This window comes from Camellia sinensis, chromosome 7, assembly GCF_055761805.1.
Source record: "Camellia sinensis isolate YWXY chromosome 7, ASM5576180v1, whole genome shotgun sequence".
Classification (NCBI taxonomy): domain Eukaryota; kingdom Viridiplantae; phylum Streptophyta; class Magnoliopsida; order Ericales; family Theaceae; genus Camellia; species Camellia sinensis.
In genome coordinates, this window is record NC_138967.1 from 129,334,901 (window position 1) to 129,362,819 (window position 27,919).

Genomic DNA, 27,919 nt, shown 5'->3' on the forward strand with positions numbered 1-27,919 from the left:
CAGTCGAAAAAGAGACGGCATTTTGCTTTTTACTATGCCAGGAAACCAAATTATTCCCAAGGTAAAATCAACCCCCGGATGTACTCTTTCTATCATCAGCACACCCTGCCCAGTCGGCATCAGAAAAACAAGTAATTTCAGCTGTAGTATCAGTAGAAAACCAAACCCCATACCCCAATGTCCCATTCACATATTTGATGATACGTTTGACCGCAAGAAGATGAGACTCTTTAGGACTGGCTTGGTAACGGGCACAAACACCTACACTGAAGGCAATATCAAGACGACTGGCTGTGAGGTAAAGAAGACTCCCTATCATACTCCTATAAAGGGTAGGATCAACATCAATACCAGATGAATCTTTAGAAAGGTGAAGACTGGTGCTCATGGGAGTGCGAGCATGTTTGACAGACTTAACACCAAACTTTGACATAAGAATTTTAGCATACTTAGTCTGAGAAACAAACATACCCGAAGGAGACTGTTTAATTTGAAGACCCAAGAAATAAGACAACTCTCCCATCATGCTCATCTCAAACTCATGTGTCATGCAATCCGAAAAATATTTCACAAGATGATCAGCAGTGGATCCAAACACAATATCATCAACATAAATCTGAGCAACAAGAATATGAGACTTAGTATGTTTCACAAATAGAGTCTTATCCACACTACCCCTTTGAAAGTCATTATCAAGAAGAAAGGTAGTAAGTCTATCATACCAAGCCCGAGGGTCTTGTTTCAACCCATACAAAGCCTTGTCTAACTTGTAGACATGATTTGGACATTTAGGGTCCTCAAACCCTTTTGGTTGCTTAGCATATGCCTCTTCTTTCAAATACCCATTCAGAAAGGCACTTTCCACATCCATTTGATACTTTGAAGCCAAGGAAACATGCAACACCAAGTAAAATAAGAATAGATTCGAGACGTGCAACTGGGGCAAACGTCTCATCATAGTCAACACCCTCTACTTATGTGTTCCCTTGAGCAACCAACCTGGCTTTATTCCTAACCACAATACCATTCTCATCAGATTTATTTTTAAAGATCCACTTGGTACCTATCACATTCATGTCTCTAGGTCTGGGAACTAGAGTTCAAACATTGTTACGTTCAAATTGGCCTAATTCTTCATGCATAGCATTGACCCAACTATCATCTAGCAAGGCCTCTTTAAAATTCTTAGGTTCAATTAATGAAACATAACACATATGTGATACCTCATCCTGAATCTGTCTTCGGGTTTTCATTCGATCCGATACATTTCTAATCACCTGTTGAGCTGGATGATTCAGTTTCACCCTTGCTGATGGTTTGAACTCAGGACTTGCGGCGACAGAAGCATCAGGAGTGATGTCTCTTTGTGCACTCTTTGGACTTTGACTTACCTGTGAGGATGGTGTTGTCTCAACTTCTTGTGCTTGGACCTCAACTTCTCTTTGACTTTGTGGTTCAGTATCCAGGATTGGAGACTCACCATTGTCATCCTCATTTGTTGCTGGAGTAGGGGGACCTGTGTCATCTATAACCACATTGATTGATTCCATTAAAGAAGAAGTTCATAGGTTATAGACTCGAAAAGCCCTACTAATGGTTGAATACCCTAGAAAAATACCTTCATTACTTCGACAGTCAAATTTACCCAAAGGCTCTCTATCTTTGAAAATGTAACACTTACTCCCAAAAGTTTTGAAGTATTTTACATTAGGTTTCAATCCCTCCCACAATTCATATGGAGTTTGTAAAGTGTCGGGCCTTAAATACACGCGATTTATGACATAAACAGCAATATTTAGGGCTTTAGCCCAAAACTTTGGAGGAAGTTTCTTACTAAGGAGCATGACCCTAGCCATCTCTTGAACAACCCTGTTCTTCCTCTCAACAACTCCATTTTTTTGTGGAGTAATAGGTGCAGAAAATTCATGCTTAATTCTACGCATATCACAAAAATCCAAAAACGAACTATTTTCAAACTCACGACCATGACCAGTTCGAATTCTTATGATACGCCCAATGGAAACACCCTGTTCATTTTGGATTTTAAGAACTAGAGCCTGGAAAGCATCAAACGTATCAAATTTTTCCCTTAAAAAATTTACCCACAAAAATCAAGTAAAATCATCAACAGTTAAAAAAATATATCTTTTACCTTCGATGCTTTCAGTGCGAGTAGGACCCATTAAATCCATGTGAACCAATTCAAGAGGACGTTTGGTTGTAAAGTTGTTCACCTTTTTATGAGGGGCGCGGGTTTGTTTCCCAAGTTAACATGGTCCACACACATGATTCAGATTCTTACCCAATTTAGGTACTCCTCTCACAAGCTCTTTGTTAGCTATCTTAGTTAGGTCTTTAAAATTCATGTGACCTAATCTTTGATGCCACAAATCAATGTTACTTATGATGGCTGAGTGACAAGTGAGATCATTAGTAGTAACAATCCCATAGCAGTTATCAGATGTGCAAACCCCATGCAAGACAGTATTTCCCCTTTTATCCAAAATTTCACATTTATTTTTTGAAAACAATACTTCATGATGGGAATCACACATTTGACTAATGCTCAAAAGATTTTCTTTAAGACCATTAACAAGTAAAGCATTTTCAAGCTTGGGAAGACCAGGTACACTTATAGAGCCCTTACCAATGACTCTAGAAGTGCCACCATCTCCAAAGGTAACAATTCCACCTTCATATTTTTCAAGAGAGGTGAAGTAGGATTTGTTACCAGACATGTGATAAGAGCACCCACGATCAAGATACCACATGTGTGAGTCACGTGCTTTTAGAGCAGTGTGAACAACTAAACAGGTCAAATCATCTTTTCTCACCCAAATCTTTTTGGTCTTAACAAAATCAGGTCTTATGGTCTTGGTAAATGTCTTGGCGTTGTGAACACCCTCATGAATCTTGGTATTCCGCCTAGACATGTAAGGTTGTCTCCTAGCCCAAAAAGTATTCAAATTTCTACCCTTTTGAGACACCTTACCAAACAATTCAAAGCAATAAGGACGAATGTGGCCATACCTACCACAATGATAACAAATAAAAACAGGTTTTACCTCCCTTTTGTTGATCTTACCCCCTTTAGGTGGATGAAGAGAGGGATCACCCTGGTCTGCCTTCAACTTTCCCTTTGCTTGAGTCTTCAGGTCATGTGATGTAGAGGCCTGTCCCTTGTGAGCTGTTGCACCATAGCCTAGCCCACTTTTGTCACAACCCATTTAATGAGACCCGGGGATGTTTTCTAATGATTTGGAACCTTTGTTCCACATGGCAATTTTGGCTCTAGCAATTCGAAGTTCTTCATCTTTCTGACAAACTAACTCTTCAATTGTAGCTTGTGACATCTCAAGGCTTTCAAGCTTCTCTTCACATGTAGAATACACTTTCAGGAGTTCATTCCTTTTAGTTTTACAAGATAAGAGTTTCCCACATAGGTCTTGTCTGTCACTAGAGATCTCTATGACATTCTGCTTTGCTGTTGCAAGTTCTCCTTTTAGCTTAACATTTTCACTTTCATATGCTTTGAGCTTAAGAGAGAGTTTGTCATTGATTTTGGACAAATTCAGAGATTCCTCGTAAAGCTTTTCGTAAGCTTGTTGTAGTTCATCACCATTAATCTCATCATTGTCTTCTTATGTTTCATCATCTTCTTTTTGTTCCTCATTCTCCTTGACCTCATCCAGTCTAGCAACTAAGGCAGGAAAGGTGATAGATGGCGGTGAAGATGAATCTCCTCTTTCATGAAATTGGCTCAGAATTTCCCATGCATCTTTAGCCTTTATGCAGTGAGCAACCCGTTGCTGTTCTTTATCAGAAATTGCTCCACGAATAGTAGTCAGAACTCTCTGATTGCTTGGATTGTCAACACTTTCAACATCCTCTTCAATGGTTTGCCAGCCTTCTAGATCGAAAGCTCTCAGAAACGCCCTCATTCTAATCTTCCAATACAAGTAGTTACTCTCATCAAAGGTGGGAGCATGATGCAGGTTCTGACCACGAGCTAATTCTGCTGGCTTTGGAAGAGGTTGAGTGAAAGTGGACCAAAATGCCATGAAAGCACTATCCCCGTCTTCACCGGATTCAGGTTCTTCGGGTTCTTGCTCCGACCCGCTTTCATCATCCCAAGTCACTGTGTAGACTTTCTTTCGATTCTTTTTCGAAGGACATTCAAGGGCATTATGGCCAAACCCTTGACATTCATAGCACTTGACCCCTTGTCCCTTTACAATCTTCTTTTCAGTTTTTGGAGCAAGTTTTGGTGGAAAAGTTTTGGGTTTTTCATTACTCTTGTCTTTTGAAATAGGGTCTCTGAAATTAGGCTTCTTTTTCTTCTGAAATTTTTTAAACTGTTTAGTAAACATAGCCGTCATCTCAGACTCTAAATCAAACTCAGTCTCCGAAGTTTTTGCAGTCTCATGAGCACTAGTGAAAGCCACACTATCTTTTCATTTTTTCTTTGAAATCTGATGGGCTTCATAAGTCTGCAAGTTTCCAACCAACTGATCAAGCTTGAGGGTATCAACATTCTGAGCCTCCGCAATAGCTGTCACTTTTGATTGGAACCTCTCGGGTAAAGACCTCAAAATTTTTCCAACAACTCTAGCTTCAGGGATTTTTTTACCGGATGTGAAACAGGAATTCACGAGTCACTAAGTTTTTCATAGAAATCATCAAACGTCTCACCATCACGCATAAAAAGAGTTTCAAAGGCGGAGGTGAGACGTTGAAGTTTTGACCTTTTAACAGAAGTAGTACCTTCGTGAATCGTTTCAAGAATGTCCCAAGCCTCTTTTGCTACCTCACATGTGCAAATACGACGAAATTCTTCAGGTGTGACAGCGCAAAAAGGGAATTGAGAGCCTTACTATTCCAACTCGAGTTTTGGTAATTGGTTGTGTCCCATTTATCAAGGGGTTTAGGAATATTAATACCATCAACGGTGACAATAGGTTCACTCCACCCATAAATCACGCAGTGCCAAACTTTCTCATCAATGGATTTTAAAAACGCTCTCATACGAGCTTTCCAATAAGAATAGTTTGTACCGTCGAGTAAAGGAGGTCTATGGGTCGAGTAACCTTCACGAATTGAATCCATATCACTAGTAACAAAAAAATCACACTCCTAAAGTTTTGATAAAAACAAAGAGTGGCCTGCTCTGATACCAATTGAAAATCCTAAGTGATTCGTGATTAAATCAAGATTAAAATATTTCAATTCCCAATTATTCAAAACACACAATCTGAATCATCAAGCACTTACGAAAGTGATTTAGATTGTTGTTTTTGGAATAAACAATAAATCGACACAAACGATTTTTACGTGGAAAAACCACAATTGAAGAACCTTCAATTGTAATCAAAAACCATGGGCGAAACGCCACTAATCAATCCACTACTGAAGAAAGAAAGATTACAAAGATAACGCACAAATTACCCAACTCAGTCAATTTGTCTTCAAACCTTCTGTAACTCTTTCACCAAGCCTTCGTCTCGGAACTGATTAATCTGAAGTTTGAATCCACAACTTCACTTGTCGAATCAACGACTACGTACAGAATCAAACTCCTTTGAAACTCCACGTTTGAATCTTCGGAATCCACCGAAGAATAACACTCTTGTATGTATTCAATCAATCTCCTTGATATGTGCTTGTCAATTCATGAGTTTAATACTCACTCAATTTAACAAGGAAAACTCACAAAAATACTCCAGAAGAAAACATTAGAAAACCTCAAAGTAGGCCTAAAAAACCTAATCCTAGTTTTGGAGTAAAACAAATACTTATAGAAATCTTGGACTGTGAAGCTCGCTCGAGCGAAGCTTCTTTCGTTCGAGCGAGAACCTTATCTCGCGTGATTTCTATAAGTGGCTTCGCACGAGCCACGCAACCTATGCTCGAGCGTACAATAAACTCTTTCAGGTTTTTATGCAGACGCACTTCTTTGCTTGAGCCACGCAAGCTTCGCTCGAGCGCACATTTATCCCTTTCAGGTTTTTGCCAAACGCAGTCTTCGCTCGAGCGAGGACTCTTTCGCTCAAGCGAACAAGACAAAACAGCACAGAAATTTAAAACTCAATCTCATAAGTTTGTTCGCGGGATTGACAAGACTCAGGGACCTAACAAGAAGGATCGCTCGAGCCAAGACCGCTCGAGTGTAACAAACACTGCTCGAGCAACGAACACAACCCTCCCAGTATCTTTGCAGACTAATAAGGGAAGTTCTCAAAGACAGTTCAAGCGAACAAAGCACCGCTTGAGATAACTGACCAAAATCTGGCAAACAGTTCTATTGAAAAAAAACAACTTCCAGCCAACGCCAAACGCAATAACAACATCCAAACAACCAAACTCAAGAAAAAATAGAATGAATGAAGATATGAACAACTATTCAAGAATAAGAATCCCGGATCCAAACTATAAACGGGTCAGGTCTAAACTAGAATCGTTATAGTTAATTTCTTCATTAGTTTATCTTCATTTTCTAGGCATATCTATTTAATATTCATTTTCTAGGCATGTCTATTTAAGTTAAGATGGTAAAACAAATCAAATTATTTCAACTCGAAATATGATATCCAATATTTAAATATTTTTTTACTTATCCAAAATTTAAATAATCTTTTAATGAACTCCAAATCAAGATTAGGCAAATTACAATTTTGGACATAATTTTAGCCAAATAAAATCATATTAAGATTGATATTCAAAATAAAATATAGTGTTAAATTTAGAATTCATACATATTTTTGTTTGGGTAATATTGTAATTTCCATCGTAGGCCCCGAGCATGTCCACCTTCAAATTATTTTACTTTTATTTGGATTTGGATAGAAAGAGAATATTCAAATAAGTTTCAAATTTAAAATTGTAATTGAAAAGGAATTTTAATTTTTTTTTTTTTTGGGTGCACACTTTCTCATGGACAAGGTTAATAAAATAAATTAGGAAAATCAAACCTGGTGGTTGAACAGGGGTTGTCCTTCAAATCTTGTAGGCCAGTTGTAGAAACTTTTAAGGCTCACCAACTCGGAAAGTCTAAGAGTTGTTAGTTGAGAGAACACGATGATATCATTACTGGTGGTTCCTGTTTCTTTTTCTTTCTCCGTGACTATTGCTTCCATCTTTGGACAATTGTCTACCCTGAATGTTTCCAGATTTTGCAGTCGTGGGAGCATATTGAACCGAACCACATGAACCAATTTCTCACAATTATAAACCTCCAAATCTTTCAGTCGGCATGACTTTGATTCGTCTTCTGAGGCTATGAGTAATCGCTTCTCCCATATCTCTATTATGTTAGGCAATTTCGAAATTACCAAATTCTCCAAGACGGGGAAAGCAACCTGTAAAGTAATTTACAACACTTGTAGTTAGTGACTGTTACAAAATTGTGGATAAGCAACAATTGATAATTGTAACAGTTTCCAAATGCGTGCTCTGATTATGCATGAGTGGAAACGAAAAGCAATAGACAAGCAAATTTATAATTGCATATCTCCATATTCTTTTCAAATATTTATTATATTGCTTAATTATTCACTATGCACCTTTTTGTTATGACCTCTTCACATTGTTTTCCATCATTCATCATTATTTTTCTATTTGCCTTAAATAATTTGTGTTCCTTAATCTTATTTGTTATTTTTTTGATAAGGAAAATTATACTGTAGATCTGAGTATTGGACTTACGAAAAGGAAGAAAATTTTATTTTAAAAATTCACCACGGTGCCTTGATAATTTTTTATATCGATAGTTTCTTATTTAATTTAATATTCATTTTCTTGGCATATCTATTTAAGTTAAGATGGTAAAACAAATCAAATTATTTGAACTCGAAATATGATATCCAGTATGATATCCAATATTTAAATATTTTTTTAAGGAACCCCAAACCAAGATTAGGCAAATTACAATTTTGGACAAAATTTTAGCCAAATAAAATCATATTAAGATTGATATTCAAAATAAAAATATAGTGTCAAATTTAGAATTCATACATATTTTTGTTTGGGTAATATTGTAATTTCCATTGTAGGCCCCTAGCATGTCCACCTTCAAATTATTTTACTTTTATTTGGATTTGGATAGAAAGAAAATATCCAAATAAGTTTCAAATTTAAAATTGTAGTTGAAAAGGAATTTTAATATTTATTTTTTTTTGGGTGCACACTTTCTCACGGACAGGGTTAATAAAATAAATTAGGAAAATCAAACCTGGTGGTTGAACAAGGGTTGTGCTTCGAATCTTGTAGGCCCGTTGTAGAAACTTTTAAGGCTCACCAACTCGGACAGTCTAAGAGTTGTTAGTTGAGAGAACACGATGATATCATTACTGGTGGTTCCTGTTTCTTTTTCTTTCTCTGCGACTATTGCTTCCATCTTTGGACAATTGTCTACCAGATTTTGCAGTCGTGGGAGCATATTGAACCGAACCACATGAACCAATTTCTCACAATTATAAACCTCCAAATCTTTCAGTCGGCATGACTTTGATTCGTCTTCTGAGGCTATGAGTAATCGCTTCTCCCATATCTCTATTATGTTAGGCAATTTCGAAATTACCAAATTCTCCAAGACGGGGAAAGCAACCTGTAAAGTAATTTACAACACTTGTAGTTAGTGACTGTTACAAAATTGTGGATAAGCAACAATTGATAATTGTAACAGTTTCCAAATGCGTGCTCTGATTATGCATGAGTGGAAACGAAAAGCAATAGACAAGCAAATTTATAATTGCATATCTCCATATTCTTTTCAAATATTTATTATATTGCTTAATTATTCACTATGCACCTTTTTGTTATGACCTCTTCACATTGTTTTCCATCATTCATCATTATTTTTCTATTTGCCTTAAATAATTTGTGTTCCTTAATCTTATTTGTTATTTTTTTGATAAGGCAAATTATACTGTAGATCTGAGTATTGGACTTACGAAAAGGAAGAAAATTTTATTTTAAAAATTCACCACGGTGCCTTGATAATTTTTTATATCGATAGTTTCTTATTTAATTTAATATTCATTTTCTTGGCATATCTATTTAAGTTAAGATGGTAAAACAAATCAAATTATTTGAACTCGAAATATGATATCCAGTATGATATCCAATATTTAAATATTTTTTTAAGGAACCCCAAACCAAGATTAGGCAAATTACAATTTTGGACAAAATTTTAGCCAAATAAAATCATATTAAGATTGATATTCAAAATAAAAATATAGTGTCAAATTTAGAATTCATACATATTTTTGTTTGGGTAATATTGTAATTTCCATTGTAGGCCCCTAGCATGTCCACCTTCAAATTATTTTACTTTTATTTGGATTTGGATAGAAAGAAAATATCCAAATAAGTTTCAAATTTAAAATTGTAGTTGAAAAGGAATTTTAATATTTATTTTTTTTTGGGTGCACACTTTCTCACGGACAGGGTTAATAAAATAAATTAGGAAAATCAAACCTGGTGGTTGAACAAGGGTTGTGCTTCGAATCTTGTAGGCCCGTTGTAGAAACTTTTAAGGCTCACCAACTCGGAAAGTCTAAGAGTTGTTAGTTGAGAGAACACGATGATATCATTACTGGTGGTTCCTGTTTCTTTTTCTTTCTCCGCGACTATTGCTTCCATCTTTGGACAATTGTCTACCCTGAATGTTTCCAGATTTTGCAGTCGTGGGAGCATATTGAACCGAACCACATGAACCAATTTCTCACAATTATAAACCTCCAAATCTTTCAGTCGGCAGGACTTTGATTCGTTTTCTGAGGCTACGAGTAATCGCTTCTCCCATATCTCTATTATGTTAGGCAATTTCGAAATTACCAAATTCTCCAAGACGGGGAAAGCAACCTGTAAAGTAATTTACAACACTTGTAGTTAGTGACTGTTACAAAATTGTGGATAAGCAACAATTGATAATTGTAACAGTTTCCAAATGCGTGCTCTGATTATGCATGAGTGGAAATGAAAAGCAATAGACAAGCAAATTTATAATTGCATATCTCCATATTCTTTTCAAATATTTATTATATTGCTTAATTATTCACTATGCACCTTTTTGTTATGACCTCTTCACATTGTTTTCCATCATTCATCATTATTTTTCTATTTGCCTTAAATAATTTGTGTTCCTTAATCTTATTTGTTATTTTTTTGATAAGGCAAATTATACTGTAGATCTGAGTATTGGACTTACGAAAAGGAAGAAAATTTTATTTTAAAAATTCACCACGGTGCCTTGATAATTTTTTATAGTGATAGTTTCTTATTTAATTTAATATTCATTTTCTTGGCATATCTATTTAAGTTAAGATGGTAAAACAAATCAAATTATTTGAACTCGAAATATGATATCCAGTATGATATCCAATATTTAAATATTTTTTTAAGGAACCCCAAACCAAGATTAGGCAAATTACAATTTTGGACAAAATTTTAGCCAAATAAAATCATATTTAGATTGATATTCAAAATAAAAATATAGTGTCGAATTTAGAATTCATGCATATTTTTGTTTGGGTAATATTGTAATTTCCATCGTAGGCCCCTAGCATGTCCACCTTCAAATTATTTTACTTTTATTTGGATTTGGATAGAAAGAAAATATTCAAATAAGTTTCAAATTTAAAATTGTAGTTGAAAAGGAATTTTAATATTTATTTTTTTTTGGGTGCACACTTTCTCATGGACAGGGTTAATAAAATAAATTAGGAAAATCAAACCTGGTGGTTGAACAAGGGTTGTGCTTCGAATCTTGTAGGCCCGTTGTAGAAACTTTTAAGGCTCACCAACTCGAAAAGTCTAAGAGTTAGTTGAGAGAACACGATGATATCATTACTGGTGGTTCCTGTTCCTTTTTCTTTCTCCGCGACTATTGCTTCCATCTTTGGACAATTGTCTACCATGAATGTTTCCAGATTTTGCAGTCGTGGGAGCATATTGAACCGAACCACATGAACCAATTTCTCACAATTATAAACGTCCAAATCTTTCAGTCGGCAGGACTTTATATTTGTTTGGGTTTTTCTTTTATACTTTTGATTTTATTTTATTTTTTTGTATAAATTATATATTATATTTAACTATTATAATTTATTGAGTTTTATTATAATATCAAATATTATTATTAATAATAAAAAGTATTACCATAAACAATTGACCGATCTGGCCTATTCCCACTCTTAGCATGACAATATTTCTTGAATACCCGTTTAGATAATATTATTTTAAAACATTTAGTTGAAAAAATAATAATAATAAAATAATGAATAAATAAATAAAAGTTATAACCAAATACTACATAAGGTATAACCAAAGATTTTACAAGTCATAACTAAAATAATGTCATAACTAGAGATACATATGATCTCATAAATCACAACTAAAATAATCATTTTAAAGGGTGTGTATTGTAGAATTTTCTGACTTAAAAACACATTAAATTCCACCTAGAATATTGAAATTAGAAACTTATAGAATCTCCTAAATAAGAGTATATTTTTTGGTGTCTAGGCTTGATGGTAATGTTTGAGTTTGAATCCCATTTACTATTAGATTTTATAATAGAAATATTAGAAAATCATAATTTAAATATTGTAATTCATCCAAAATGATGTGGCAAGAAAATTATGTCTTATATGACTAGATTTGTGAAAAATTAAAAATTGACACTTAATAGATCATTCCATTATTGTTGATCAAATTGAAAGAACCTTTTTAAGAGTCTCAAAAGTTTTTTATAGCATAAATGTTAGAACTTCAGAAATTTTCAAGCTACTGTGTGTATCACAACTCAGTTGGCATTTTCCATTGATACAATATATGGCTTTGTCTACTGTTGAATTTTAATTGTCTAGTTTGATATAATATTTCTCATATTATAATTAATCTTATATCGATTTAAAAATAAAAAATAAAAATCACACAAGCATGCTGGCATAAGTTTTTTGCTAGGTTAATTTACATGTCAACATAAATTTGAACTAGTTTGGAAAGTCACATTATTGTATATAGTTAGATGGACCAATATTTCTATGTAATGAGTATTTTTAACATTTAAAATAAAAAATTTACATTACTGCTTTGGGGCTTCATCTAAATTTTACTTCATATAGATTATGGGTAGGGGGCTAGGAGCACATTAGTTTTGTTTAGTAGCAAATCTAAAAGCAAACCAATCCCTAAAACTTCATTTGGAATACTTGGTGACAAAAAATAAATAAATTTGATTAATTAAATATGACTTGGAAATGAAATAATAGAAATAATTGATATTTCTCTTCATTTATAGAGGGAAAGGAGAAAGAGTTTTAACAATCTAATTTTAGTCTCCAAAATGAAGGGAGAAACATTTAGGGACTAATTTTTTTTAAAAAGTCAGAAAACATACTTTTGTATCAAAATGTAAAAAATGTGGTAAATAAAATACAATTTAAAAGAAAACAATTTGGGGCATAAGATATTCACTTTCTTAGATAAATTGTGGTCAAACGATAAAAATAATTTATCACTAAATATCTAATTTCATCGCTAAACATACAATGACACTTTTAGCAACTTAAATATTTTGTTCTTAAAAATTAAGTTTATTCATAATTTTTTATTTTTAAAATCTTAATTTGTTGTAATTATTTCGTGCTTGCCACGGTGTGACCAACCATTTGGTGATTTTTTTAGGGATTAACAATTTTGATTTTTATTGAAAATACCCTAGCACTGTTTGATTCTATTCCTAATGCATAAAACATTTTATAATAACTAGATATAATGGATTAAAGCAAATAAAAAGGGTATAGATAAAGCATACCTTTTCATTAAACAAAAATTGTGCCTGGGTAGAAGAATTTCCTTCAGATGTTGACATCTTCTCCACTTTGGGGTAGAAGCTTATGAGCTTGGGTAGATTCCAGAGACGCAAATATTTCAACTGACTGAAATTAATTAACTGACTTGAGAGTTCATCTTCATCTTTTTCTTCTTCAATTCCAACTATTGCTTCCATCATCTCACAATCAAATATTCGTAGTCTCTGGAGTCGTGGAAATCCTCTTGCACAGGACAGGGAGAAGAGATATTTCAACCTACAATCTCGAACTGTTAATTCAATTAAATTATTGAAGAACCCTGATGGAGCACCTCTGTCATGCAGCACCTCTTGTAAACCTTCAATTTTTTGCAAATGTAGTTGTTCGGCTCTCATCAACAAAACGATTAACTTGTCCATTAAGGAAACACCCGCAAGTTTACACGACTTTGAATAAGTTCTAAAAAAAGAATCATAAGTTCCAGAAAAATCAAATTCCTTACCCATTACTATTTTAAATCTGAACAAGTTTTCAAAGCAGAAGTCCTTGGGCAATAGCATGACATTTGGTATCTGAATCTCTAAAGTGGTTAATTGCGTCAATTTCCCCAACTCATCAACATTCACTTTGACACTTTCCTTTCTAGAGATATACTCATCATCTAAAATGTATAATTCTTCCAGGCGAGACAAATTGGATATGAAACCTTGTGGAATCTCTGTGAGCTTTTTACAATTTCCCAGATCTAACAACCGAAGACGAGTCAATTGTCCCATCTCTGATGGCAAAACCTCGATATTAGAACCTCGAAGGCTAAGTATTTCAAGGTTATTATTTAGATCCTTGAGTATAGCTATGTCTCCCAACTCACAATCTTCTAACCATAACATCCGAAGGTTAACCAAATTAGCAAGAGATAATGGAGGCAACATACAGATTCTATTCAATTCTAAAATTGTAAGTTTCTCCATTCCACTGAAAAACCTATCTGGAACATTAAGCAAAGCATCGCTACGCCAGTCCCATTCCAATACTATGGTCAAGGTGTGGAGTTGTGGACATACCAAATCATCCGGAAGCTTCGGAAGCTCAAGAGTGTTGTCAAACATTAATGACATTGCTGAGGAAGATTCGCATGTATCTTTCTCGGGCCACTTTTTGTCACCATGTTTTACTAGAATTTCCTTGCCATCATCTTTCGCAATTGAAAGAGCAACATCTCGAATGACATCATGCATTTTGACAAATTTTTCATCTTCACCTTCTAATAACAAACAAGCATCTTTGAGGATATCGACCACTGTAAGTACTCGACAGCTTGCTCTTCTTAGTGTATTTGTGTTTTGTCCAAGCAAACTTCTGGCTATGCAGTGTCTTGCCAACACTTCAATTGAAATATTAGCATCTTCAGGAAAGAAACAACATAGCAAGAAGCATGCTTTTGCATCAGTAGATTCTAACCAATCATAGCTTAACTTTAAGGAAGCATACACCTTTGGGTCAATTCCCGCAATATTCTTTAGCATGGAATCTTTGAATTGATCAAGTGCATCTTCCCAAACATATTTTTTCTTATCTTTCAATGTGGCTCCAACTGCAAGTATAGCGACCGGCAAGCCTCCACACTCTTTACAGACTGCATCAGCTATATCATGGAGTTCAGGAGAGTCAACAGAATTTCCCACCTTCTTCTTGAACAAGGCCCATGCTTCTTTCTCTAATAATACTTGCATTGGAAAATATCTATCAACTTGCATCTTCTCCAACACAACTCGGATTCGAGACGTTATCAAAATTTTGCAACCTTTGTTTCCATCTGTGATAGGAATACCTATTGTCTTCAAGTTCAATTCTTGCCAAATATCATCCAATATAATGAGATTTTTCTTCCCATTATTCAATCTATTCCACAGTTCATTTGCTTTTCCCACTTCTGTTTCCCCTTGTAGTTTCATACTCAAGCGATCAGCGAGTTGCCCTTGAATATTGCTCACATTTGCGTCTTGAGAGACAACTGCCACCACGACATCATCAAAAAGTCCATTTTTCACTTGTTTGCCAATCTCTCTGACCATTGTTGTCTTACCAACCCCTCCTGGTCCATGTACTCCAATCATTTTAACATCGGAATCTTGTAATGCCGCCATGATGTTATTGAAAACCAATTCTCGCGAATCAAAATTTGCATAGCTTGCACTTGATGGGAATTGAATTTCTTGAGCAAATGGCTTAGGATGTGCAACCGTGCTAAAATTACCACTCCGAGTGAGATTTTTTACTTCTTCCATCTTGTTTTCGGCTTCCTTGCTCATATGGTAGCGCGAGATGTAATCCGGACATGAGAATTTAAAGCACTGCATGTTTTCGTTAATAGTATTGTCATCCTTAATTTTCTGAACTCTTTCTTCCACATTTGCTAGCCAGCTTAAAACAGGTTCATCAACTTCTTCACCACGAGTAATGGCCTCATCAACTTTTTTTTCAATTTGTTTTCTCTGCTCTTCAAGGTTTTTAATTTCAACTTCCAAGCTTTTCAGCTTCTTCTTGTACTGAAAAAGAAAACCAACATGGAGCACCACTAATTGGATCACTGGCTCAACTATTTTCCCTACAATTGTATCCACTACAGCTTGCAGGGTATTCATTTTCAATCCACTTTTTCCTTCTTTCTTTCTTTGACTTTTTTTTTTTCTTTTTTTTCTTTTTTTCTTTTTTTTTAAAAAAAAAAAAATATTGAAGATGAGAGTAGTTTGAGATTCGAATTTTAGAGGATAAAGCACTATCAATCTGTATCTGCAGGTAAAACAAAAAGAGAGATATCAAAAAAGAGAAACAAAAAATTGAAGATAAAAATCTCTCTTTTGCTGATTAGGAAAACAAAAATGAAAAAGATATTGGCATTAACTAAGTAGAAAAAGAAAATGGATATGGTTGCTATGCGTAATCTATTTTGATGATTCGAATTATTCATATGATAGGATTTGTCAAACATATTATTCATAAAAAAATCAAATTAATTAGATATTTGAAACCCATAATCAATCTTAATTATTTTTTAAACAATTATCAAAATCTAGCTAACCGTTTATTTTTTAAAAAGGAAATATGGTCTTGTTGTTGGGTTTCAAATGTCCAATTAACTTCTTTTTTTTTCATGGACGATCTACTCAACGAATCCTATAATATGAACGGTTCGGATTATCAAAATAGGTCTGAGACAAGCCCTCACCATGTAAGCCTTTCTTTTTGTTTTGTTTTGTTTTGTTTTTTTTTAAAATTTAAGTTCACACAATTACTTTCATGACACAAGTGAATGTGAATTTTCAGTTCTTAGAATTAACGTTTTTGTTAGTGTCCTAAAAGAAGGTGCATTGAAGAAAATATGGCCAAAGATCTTTTATTTTCTAGCTTGAAGATGACCAAATGTTTTCTTCATTTTCAATGAGATTTAGCTTTCCTCGAGTTGGCCGTTGGGTCCTTAGGATTGAAGTAAACCTCTCTTTTCTTTTTTTCTTTCTTCATTTGGAAGAGATTCAGGTTTTCAAATTTCACCTTTATGCTTGTTCACTAGAATGAATAATGAAGCAAGGGATGAGAGAAGCCAAAGTATATTGAAATAGAACCTTTAGTTGCTAAAGGAAAGAGATGAAAGCTACCTTGTTACAAATGATTCAAAGAAGGGACCACTCAAACTTAATGAATAAGTCCATGTACACTTGGCGATAACTTGTTAGATGAGTTTAATGTAGCTGGTGAGTATGAGTATAGCCTACGAAGCAAGCTTTGAGTTCCGTTGCATTGCAAGAGAGTAGGGGCGAGATTACCATACCAAAGAAGGTCGTAAGCACTGGCTCGACATTGTGAGATGGAGCAGCTTATTAGACTACTCTTGAAAGTAAAAGTGTCTCATGTATTTGCTTAAGGAATTATTGCTTCAAATAATCATCCTCAAGAATACAACATTGCTTCTTTCTTATCAAAGGCTCTAGCCCCGTATAGGGTGGAGTGCTTGTGGTAAGTGTTGGGTATGCAGAAAACCTTCAGTAGAAAGCCCAAGCCTAGGAGAGTGGAGGACGGGCCCCCCGCAACGCACCAGAGGCATCATTTTTTTGGGCCTGTACTGTTAGTATCAACCCTATAGGCATTACCCTATATATTGTATCATTATTCACATTTTAGGGTTAGAGAGAGAGAAAAAAAAAAGAAAAAGAGGTTGCTGTTGTTTTTCAGAGAGTGGAATTAGTGTGGCTCCCGAGGACATAGGCACGTTGCCGAACCTTGTATATCTGTGTGTTTTGTCAATTTCGTTTTTCTGTGATTCATAGGTTTTTCAAGATCCATATGGTTTAGGGCTGTGTTTAAATCCCAGCAGTAAGCTACCTTGGATACATGATGTGCCTTGAGATGGTCATCTCCTATCCTTTCGTCGGTAGGGAATCCGCTCTTGGGTCCCTCTTATTTACTTTCTTTAAAGCTTGCTCGATGCAAGCGGACCCAGCTTGAAGGAATGGGTTCTAATTCTATGACCTACTCTTTTATTAAGTTTTGTCTTTCGAATTAAGCTTACAATTGAGGTTAGTAAGAAGCCAAGTGATCAAGAGGGAATGACCTGCTTTCCTTAGCCTTTACCTTAATAATGTGCCTAACTCGCTTGCTTTATTTTAGAGGAATTCGTTCACTTCAATTTAGTGAATGCTTTCTACTATCCCTTTTTTACCGATTTGTCTACTCCTGTTTCGCTCACTCCTACTACAAATCGAAGATTTTAGTTCAACAGTTGTCAGAGGCTTTATGCTTATTCCGGGAAATGAAGTACGCTTTGGTGAGTGAGAGGCAACCAGGTATAGGAAAAGGGGCGGTTGGCTTAGTAGCGAGTTGTTAGTTTTTGAAGGAGTGGTTCCTAGAGGTTCAATGCTTCTAATTGTAGTGCGTGTCATGTAATAAAAATCCTTGAGAAAGCATCTTCATTCTGGATACAACTTGTTTCTTTCCAAGTGCCAACTTCCTTTATTCTAAAATGTGGGTGCTACTACTTAATAGTACTCCATGCCATGTGACCATTGCGACAAATAGACTGTTTGAGAGCCTTGCAAGAGTTTCAAGAGTTAAAGACATGGGAGCTTCTTTCAATTTCCCTACATTCTAGCTGAAGACGATACTTTAACTTTACTTAAAGAGGGGCAGTGGTAGTTCGAGTAGGAGCTGGTGTAGAAATAGCAATTGAGGAATATCGATTGGTGGTTGGCATGATCAATATGGAGCCAAAGGCGAGGGTTTCCAGCAAGCTCCCTTCTCCTGTTTTCCCTTTAAGTTACATTGGTATGAGTTAAGAGTCCTTTCCTGCAAGAACCTGGCACTTTCAGAGCTATATTTTCATTGCTTTCAGCTGTATTTTTTTTTTCTTGCAGCAAACGAAGTGTGTAACTGAGAGGTGGACCGCATGCCACAGTAATGAAAGACTACCAGTGATATAGTGGTAATTGCATTCAAAACGGACAAATTTTAGCAGCTCATAATTCAAATAAACGTCGAGGCATGGAAAACTCTTTTTTTTTTTTTTTTTGAGGGGGGTTATCCATACTGGTTTGCGAAAGCAATGGGTGACTTGCTCCATAGAACTCCCCAAAGAATTTTGTCCCTAATATTCTCTATTGACAAAGGCTCTCAGGTGCGCTTAAAGTCTTATTGCCTAGTGTAGACACCCCATTTTTTACTGGTCTTAAGAGTTGAGCGCTCTACGAAAAGCTCCTAATGAAGCAACCACAGGTCGCTCCAAATAACAAGTTAAGGATAGAGAGACCAACAAATCTTCCGTACACCCATTTTGTTCAAAATGTTTTCTGGACCCTCAAACCTATTTTCAAAATGTTTTTAAGGCAATTGGCACCTTTTTATTCATTTTGGCCATTCTACGCAACATATTTTTCAAAAATTGTTGATCCACTTTTCCAAAAGAGATAGCATAGAAAGACCTAATGAACAAGAAAATAGGAGAGACCATTCAAGAAAGTAAGCCCGATAAGATCCGGTTTGGTTGAACAACTTCTTGATGACACGTTGTATAACTTTGGTCCATGGACGCGTGTCCGGGCCTTTTCTACTTTACCAAACAACTTTATGAGGAAACACGCTAGGCTATTCTACATCGGCCAGACAAGTCTTATTCGGCACAACCTATTTTGACGTCAGCCAAACTATTTTCTTTTGAGGTGTCCCAAGGATCTTGGAGTATGCCATATGAATCCATGGGATCTAGTGGAATATTCCAAACCCCTAATGCCTATAAAATGACTCCATTTTTTAAAGAAAAGTGTTCCAAAAATTTTATACAATATCCCCAGTCCCTAATCCTTCCTAATCACTCCCTCTAAATATAATTACACCAAGAGAGAGAGTTTGGTGAGAGTTTTGGATTGCTTTCTACATTCCTTTGCTTGGACGATTTTTGAGCTAGAAGACCTCTATTAATCAAAAGGAGCTTGAGTTGGATATTGTGATCAATTTGGGCCTTATCTCTGCTAGTCTAGAGGTAATCCCTACTTCCACTCTTGTGTTCTTTATCTAAATCTAGCTCTACTCTCTCTTTTGATATTATTTTGGCGATTTTTCGAATTATTGATTGAGCTGCTGTTAGTTTAGTTGGATTCTCTCATTCTACTCCTTTTTCGATACTTAGTGGAGACTTGTATAGAGGCTCTGGCTAAGCCCAAATTGCTTTCTTTTTTGATTTCATGGGTTAGAAACCCAAGCATAGTTTACTCTATGAGAGGGGATAGATTCTCTCTACCTGAACCTATTCTACATGGATTTGAGCGTTTTATGCTTCTTTTTATAAGAGGATGAGAATATTTTCTTCTCTCACTAGAGTTTTTTCCCTTTTTACCATTTTTAATTGTCTTGATGATGCAGAAGCCTGGATATGGCCTTCTCTTCGAGGATGGATTGGATCTCCCCTCTCACCACTATCTTTCATGGATTTGGTTAGCTTATACTCATTTTCATGTTAGAGGGTAAGAATCTCTCTATCCTCGTTGGAGTTTTCTTTATATTGTCTTGTTATTCTCTTAACCCCCTAAATCATTATACTGTTGTGTGCGTTGGGATTGGTTTTTTTTTTTTTTTTTTCTCTCTGCCCTTACTTTCTATTTTCCTTACTCATTTTACTCCTTGTTAGATTTAACTTGGACATCATCATAATTACATGATTAGCATAAGAGCATGCGTCTGGGCATGGACCATTATTTTCTAATTAATTATGTGGTGTGTACTTCATCGTTTCTTATGTCATCTTGATAATGTCCAAAGCCACCCATTCTGTATGGATTTTGCATTAGATATCGCATCTAGGATTATGCATTCTCTATTTAGATTATTTTCTATTACGCTTGACAGGAGTACTCGGTGAGCATCTCTAATGACTTATTTGCATATCATTTAGTCTAGCATATCTATGATCATGCATTGTTTTCTAACCCTTTATGCTCTTGGCATGGTGCGAAGGATACCTTGGTGAACTTCTTTCACCTTTGCATCTCATCTGTGATTGCTTCTTATTATGTCTAGCATGCTATCATGAAGCTATGTGCTTATTTGCTATATCTCTATGACTGCTTGTTGTATGGAGGTCTCATTGCCTAAGTTGGAAGGGTTCCGATCTTTTCATATAACGAATATCTTGTCCCTTTTTATGAGATTTCTGCTTCTCAAACTTTTTTCAAAATGGCGAGAGATTAGAGTATCGCAAAGTAGGTAATTTGGTCTATATTTTTCTACCACATATAGTAAAGATAGCAATGATAATCTAGCTATATGATGATATCATGTTAATAATTCTCATATCATGAACTAATAGAAGTCAATCTTTGATCGGGTGAGCAGGAGTATTCAACTCATGACCTTCTACCCCCATACCTAAGTTCTCGAGCCAAGACACTCTGGTTATGACAAACCATGGCCTCCTGGCACGAGTCTTGGGTTTTCTAGTTTTTTCCAAAAGATTAGGTGGTGACTCTAAGTCTAGTAACGTAGTCCATTTTTGGCATTTTTTGTAATTAGCAGATTTTCTATGGATTTGCCAGTGTTGAACTCTCACTACGTTCCACATTGCACCCGTGGGACCAAACCGAGGGTACATACTGTCGGTTGTGCTCGGACCCCTCGTTCAGGGAGATCCTATACCTAGACGTTATCTTAAGATGAGGTCTCCACCCTAGCTGCTTTAGTCTCAAATAAGGTGCAAATTGAGGTGAACACACTAGACCGAACACCTCCCTAGGTCAAGAGCTTTCGGCTTTTCATAAAAGAGCACCAGGTCGCAACACTGGAAGACTGTGCTGTAATTCTTAAAAGGTGTGTTTGTTTGGATGGATTAGATAAGAGGGAATTGGAATTCACCAGACTATTAATCCTAAGAAACATTGTTCCCGGACTATGTGGTTGGATTGGATTTGTATCCCATGTTTGTTTAGTCATAGATTAGATGTTAGGAAAAGACTATTTGGTTGAATAGGATATGAATCCTATGTTTATTTGGGATATTATAGAAAATAATAAATATTCAAATGATTATTTTACCCTTTTCAATTATTTACTAAATAATAACAATATTAAACATATCTTTAATATTTTAATTGTTGTTAACTAGATTAAATAAACATTTATTTTATTTTATTTTTTACACAATTAAATAAAACATCTATTAAAATTTAAATAATGAAATTACATAAAATATAAACAAAATTTTAAAATAAAACAACAATAAAATATCTATAAAAAATTATTTTAAAAAATTAAATAAATAAAACATCAATAAAAATTAAATAAAATTATTTTATTTTTAAATTGAGACATTTAAATTTTATTGAATTTTACTAAATATAATATATAATTAAATAGTAGAAAATCAAACTGGTCATTTCACTACCTAATCCCATATTCTCCCTTATCTCTCCATTTGTGTCCCACCCCCTATGGGACACAATAGTCCAATGGATTTGGAACTATTAGGGACTAATAGTCCAATGCCAAAAATTTGAACCAAACAACGAACTATTAGTCCGGATAGACTAATAGTCCAATCCCACCCCTCAATCCCTGAAAACAAACACCACCAAAATATTCTGATTTATTTGTATGGCTAGTCACCAGTGACACAACCAGAGGACTAAGTAGCGCCTCAATGGGAGTATCGAGATCCTCTACGATAGTGTAGTACCAAGACCAATAAGAGATAATGGACTTCATCCATTTGGACAAAGGGCTTCCTCTCTGCTATGTTCACCTCCTCCATACCTAAAATAAGAAAATAAAAACTTGCAGTTCTCTTTTCTTAATCCAGGTAGAAGGGCAGATAAGCTTGACGACTGAAAGCGTAAAATTCAAGGTAAGCAAAGTACAGGTTGAAGGCAAAGGACATAGGAAAAGCAAGCAAAACAAAGGATAAGATCTCTTTTGATGAGATTTTTTATTAGTATCACCGTATTGTTTAAAACAATATCAAAATCATGTTCAAGTAGAGACTGACTACATAGATAGGCTAAGTGAGTGCTTAACACTTTCCTACTTAGTCACTCAACCCTCCAGGCCCCCCACCCCCCTCCCCGGGAGCTCATAATCTCTGGGTATAATGTCTATCTTTGGAGGCTCGTATATATGGTTTCCCAAAACCTATAATCGGGTGGCGACCCCTAAAGCAAACAAAATCCTCTCGGACCTCTAGTTCCCTACAGGAAGCCATTCGTTCCCTTCTTATGGAAATGGCAGCCCCAAAAATCCCGCGTCCACACTATGCATATGGTAACTATGGTAGAGTGCAATACAATCAGTGTGTTTGGTTTGAGTTTTATGAATTAAGTTTTTTGAAAATTGATTTTTTTGTTTTCATATTTTTTTTGTTTTTAGTGAATATTTTGAAAATTTTAAACATTTTTTTTTTACCTTTTTAGATGCACCTTACTTAGATGCATCTAAAAAGTAAAAATTTTGTAAAAAAATATTTTAAAAAATTAATAAATACATAAAAATACAAAAAATGTACCGAATTCTTGTATTCTTTTTTGTATTTTTGGTATTTAGTGAATTTTTAAAAGATTTTTTTTACAATTTTTTTACTTTTTAGGTGTATTTATGTTAGGTGTGTCTAAGAAGTAAAAAAATTGCTTAAAATATTTAAAAAATTTAGTAAAAACAAAAAAATATGAAAAATAAGAAAGTAAATTTTCTGAAAAGTATTTTTTAAAAAATGAAAATAAGAAAGGTGATTGCAATTTTTCTCACCATAGACTGAATGACATGAATTTTTGGTCTTATGTTTGATGGTTTATGTGAAAAAGTATTAATTGAGAATCAAAATATTTTTAAAAAAAATATAAGATAAAGAAGCATTCGAAACCACCTTTATGAGTTTCAAATGGATAGATTTCAAAAAAATACATGGGATAAAAAAATATTAAAAATAAACTATTGAGCACAAATTTATTGTCTGTTAAAGTTTCTAGACCATTTAAATATCAATCATAATTTTTTAATTTAGAAAATATTTAAAAGTGCACGCAATAAATAACACGAAGGATCCTCTACAGTGTTTTTTTTCTAAAGTTTTCTGAAGTGGTATATTGTGTGGTTGAGATTTAATGCTGAAAAATTGATATGACTTGTCATTAAATTTCAACCACACAATATACCACTCTAAAAAACAGGATAAAAAAACTCTAGAGAATCCTTGCTCAATAAATAATGCACACAAAATAAACCTGTTTGTCTCCATTTTTCACTTTTAAGTGCACAGATATATCTCATGTACCTGTTTGTCTCCATTTTTAATTTAAAAGTTCACAGAGAGGTGACAGGTAGACGTTTTTGTCCCAATTTGATAATTTAAAAATGCACACATAGATTTATTTGTTCCAAGTTTTTAATTTAGAATAATGCTTGGGATTCTTTTTTGGGTCATCCCTCACCCCCCTTTGTCACGTGGCGGGTGGTGATTGGAGGAGCAGAAAAAAAAAGGAAAAAAGAAAAAAAAGGCGATCAATGAGAGAGAGGAGATCAAAGGGGGTGGGAGGAAAAGGGGGATGAATCATTATTATTTAATTTAAAGGACGGATCCCAGATAGGTTTAAAAGTAGACAGACAGACAGACGCTTAAATAGACTTATTAAATGTGCACAAATAGACCCTCTATAGGTTTAAAGTGCACAAATTGACTCTAGATAGATTTATATGTCCTCATTTTCAATTTGAAAGAGCACAAATAAATTTGAGATAGACCTATCTTTCTTTTCTTTTCTTTTCTTTTTTATTTTTTATTTTTTATTTATTTTTTATTTTTCATATTCAACTTTGAGTTTATTTAAAACTTCAAACAGCAACTCCAAAAATATAATTTTTATTGAAAGCTGGATAGTAGCATTCAAGTTATGAAAATTTGAAATTTTAATGCAAAATACACACAGAAAGTTTCTGGAGGTTTGTTGTTATGAGTAGATGATCAGTAAGATCATGAGAAGAAGATTCAGGGAACTAAGACTGTTTTCGTCGAAGAGTAAAGGCGTGTCCACGTGAGTTTAACAGATTAGTGCCTGAATATATGGACTTAAAAATCTAAAAATTGGAGTTATGGCCCAAACGTCCATAAATTTGTATCAATCATTTTTAATATTCATTTTAAGTATTTACAATTTTTGGGTAATATAATTAGGATCTTATGATAATTTATTCAACTGACATTTTATGGTATGTTGTTGGTTCATATAATTTATATATATAAAATCTACCTATAGAGAAAAAAACAAATGGCATTTCCATATACAATTAATAGCTATTACATAATAAAAAAAATGTTAGAGATACACATATATATATATATATATATATTCATTTCTACGGAGCTCTCCTGAGATTTGGAGAAAATATAGTAATCACACAATTTTGATATAATTACAATGAATTTCCTGAAAATTTTAATTAACCAAACATTTAGACTATTTTTCATTAATAATTCGTTACTCATATACATGAAAAAATAATGTTGTAACCTCTTTACACTGAAATTTATATATATATATATATATATATATATATTTATCTGGGTGATTTTGTGTTATTGACATTAGTTTTGGTCAATTTAGCCTACTTAAAAGAAAAGTCAGTATAATTATATCAAAATTATATGACTTAATATATTTTGTCAAAATTTCAAGAAAGGTTAATATAATTTACCACTGCAATATCTACACATATTTGACTCACTTATGGATAAAGTCTACAACAGCTAGAATTAGCATTGGACCAAAAAAAAAAAAAAAAAATGGAAAATGAACTTACCTAGATTTTAACCTCTCAATCGTACAAATCCAACAACATCAACCTTGCTCAATCCCGAGTTATGGTGAGAGAGATCAACTTTGAATGAAGGGTGTGCAAAAAGAAAATTCTGTAGAAACACAAAAGAAAAATCATCAAGGAGAAAACACTTTACCTTAATCCGGTATTGATACCAAGAAGATATACGAAAATATTCACATAAACTTAAAAGAGCACATAATTTAAAGAAATATGTCTACAAAAATATATATATATATAACTGAGATCCCAAGATTTTAGCACCATGTGAGATTTTTTTACCAACAAGATTCACAAGAATATCCAAAATCAAATTTCTTCATCTTTGCATAGCTTAATGTCTTACCAAACCATAACAACAAAAAATAAAAATGAAAAATGTAAAATATAGCTAAGGGATGTGATTTAGATTGATCCTACACAATTGACAATCAAACACCAATGATTTAACATAGAAAAAACTACAGCTGGACAACTTCAATTGTGATTAAAAAATAAAAAATAAAAACCACACACACCACAACCCAAGAAGGATGAACAAATCCACTAAGAAGAGAAATGAAGATTACAAGAGATCACACGAAGCCTATCCACTTACGAATCAACACAAGCTTAACCAGAGACTCTACTCAATCTTCAATGCCCACACTTTATCTAGTATTCGCCCATCGACGAACTTGAATCCACAAGCTCCAACTCAATCCAAAATCCACCGGTAGAACACTAGAAAAGTTGATCCGTCGAAAGCCTCTTGATGTGAACAAGTGAAACCATGAGTTATGCAAAGATCTCAATAATACATCAAGAGAAACTCATCAAAACACTCATAGAAGTCATCCCCTATTTTTGATGTCTTCTAGACACACACACACACACACACACACACACACACACACACACACACACACAGAGAGCTAGACGTGATAGATCCAGAATTGGCGGTTTAAAGAGGTTATTTATAGCTTAACAAAGTCGCATAGACTATTAGCACGCAGGAAAGACCCCTTGAGTAGTGTGTCTAGTGAGGTGGTTCTAACTAGCTTTAAACAGCAATGATGACCAATGAACCTATCACTTTGCTCGAGTGCACAAACCATTGCTTGAGCAGTAAATCAAGCCTCGTAGTATCTCAGTATCTCAGTCTAAGAAACTACAAACTTTACAAGATCTCTCGAGGGCACAAATAGTTGCTCGAGCGGTGAAGCAAGGCTTGTCAAATCTCAGTCTACAAGCTGAGATACTACAAGGCTAAAATATTTGCTCGAGCGCATCTTCAGTCGCTCGAGCGATCCTTGAAGACTTGAACAAGCAATTCAATGGCTCTAATTTTGAAGACTGAAAGATCGAGTATGGATTCATGCTAAAGAGGAGAGTTGGCTGTCAAAATACTCCACACAGGCATCAATAGATCTAGATGTTATGTCATCTCCTTTTGAAACTAGTGCATCTGCACTCGAAGTGAGCGAGAATGGCGACAAACTAGTTCCTATCACCAACTATGGCTACCTCGAACTATGCTTCCTTATCAGCTTGCTCTTCGCCTATATTAGAAGGACCGACACCCAAAGTCTCACCCTATTGTGAGCTTAGTTTTAAGAAGTGGTACGCTTGGTCAAGGGTCTGGTGGGATAAGCTTGATCATCTTCCTATGAAGAATCGACTCCTATGGTAGAAAGTATCTTATTGATGAGACAGCCTCGACAACATTGATAAATCATGAGTGGAAGGTCAATTGTATCCCACGAGCAATGCAGGAAAGAACAAGCCTTTGTTCTTGGTTGATGTTGGTGATATTTGAGGTGTGGTCAATGTTGGCATAGATAATGAGGTTGAGAAGGCAAAAATTGGGAAGAAGGTCAATATGCTTTATATGTGCCCCGGGAAATGAAGATCTAGGTAAACCACACAAGTAGGTTGCAACAGAATCATAGTCCTTGAAAAAAACACTGTGAAAGGGATACTTAGAGAGAATGTCACGAGTGATCCCTAGTTGATCAGCAAAAAAATCAGGGGAGATGGAGATCTTATTGCCCCAAACATAAGTTTTGAAAGAGGGAGAATCATCGTCAAGAGCATGCATGTTGCAATAGAACTCTTGAACCCAATCAAGATTTTGAAGGCCAGAAAAGAACAAGACTTTGCCCCCGCCTAAGGGTGTAAACCAAGAACGAATAGGGAAAGACTCAAACACCTTGGGTTGCACATTCCGTTCAAGATGAATAGAATGGTTATGGTACCAGTTATAAAAGAGTTTGGATTGCTCTTCAAATGAAAATTTGTCTTTGTAGAATGTTTGAGGGCATGCAATGGATTTATGTCTTTGTAGAATGTTTGAGGGCATGCAATGAACTTACGTTTGTGTTGAGACATGATGACTCACTAAGGGACCACAATACACCCCAACAACAAATACCAACCCAATCAAGACAACCCATAGACAAAATGACAAGAAGGACCCAATCTAGATCAACCAAACACACCCCAATAACAAAAACAACAAACAAGATACTAAAATAAGCAAAAAAAATCAACAAGATAAACTAATAAATTACAGAAAAAGTAAGAAAGATAAAACCCTAGATCTAAGGAAAAAAACTGAAATAAGGCAAGAAGAAACAGTTTACAAGTTAATAAGAAGGAGAAATCAAGCTAGATTGGTGAAAATCTTGAAGAATCGGCAATGGAGAAGAATAATCGCACCAAATGAAAGAGATATTGAGGAGATTAGGTAAAAAAATTATTTGAAAAGATGGCTACAGAGA

The 27,919-nt window shown here is 34.7% G+C and overlaps 1 protein-coding gene across 3 annotated transcripts in view; it reads right to left on the reverse strand.

Moving 5' to 3' along the window:
* The window catches only part of LOC114304381 (disease resistance protein At4g27190-like), an 89,547-nt gene that overhangs the window by 33,628 nt on the left and 28,000 nt on the right, over positions 1-27,919 (reverse strand). The window contains exons 2-6 of one of the 3 annotated variants that reach the window (XM_082879374.1): positions 25,140-25,248; positions 12,818-15,608; positions 9,475-9,861; positions 8,228-8,602; positions 6,969-7,355 (exon numbers count right to left, since the gene is read on the reverse strand). In XM_082879374.1, the coding sequence (XP_082735500.1) occupies positions 6,969-7,355; positions 8,228-8,602; positions 9,475-9,861; positions 12,818-15,460 (3,792 nt within the window). In that variant the 5' untranslated portion in view covers positions 15,461-15,608; positions 25,140-25,248. The remainder of the gene's footprint in view (positions 1-6,968; positions 7,356-8,227; positions 8,603-9,474; positions 9,862-12,817; positions 15,609-25,139; positions 25,249-27,919) is intronic. The other 2 variants (XM_082879376.1, XM_082879375.1) reach the window with 2 other exon arrangements.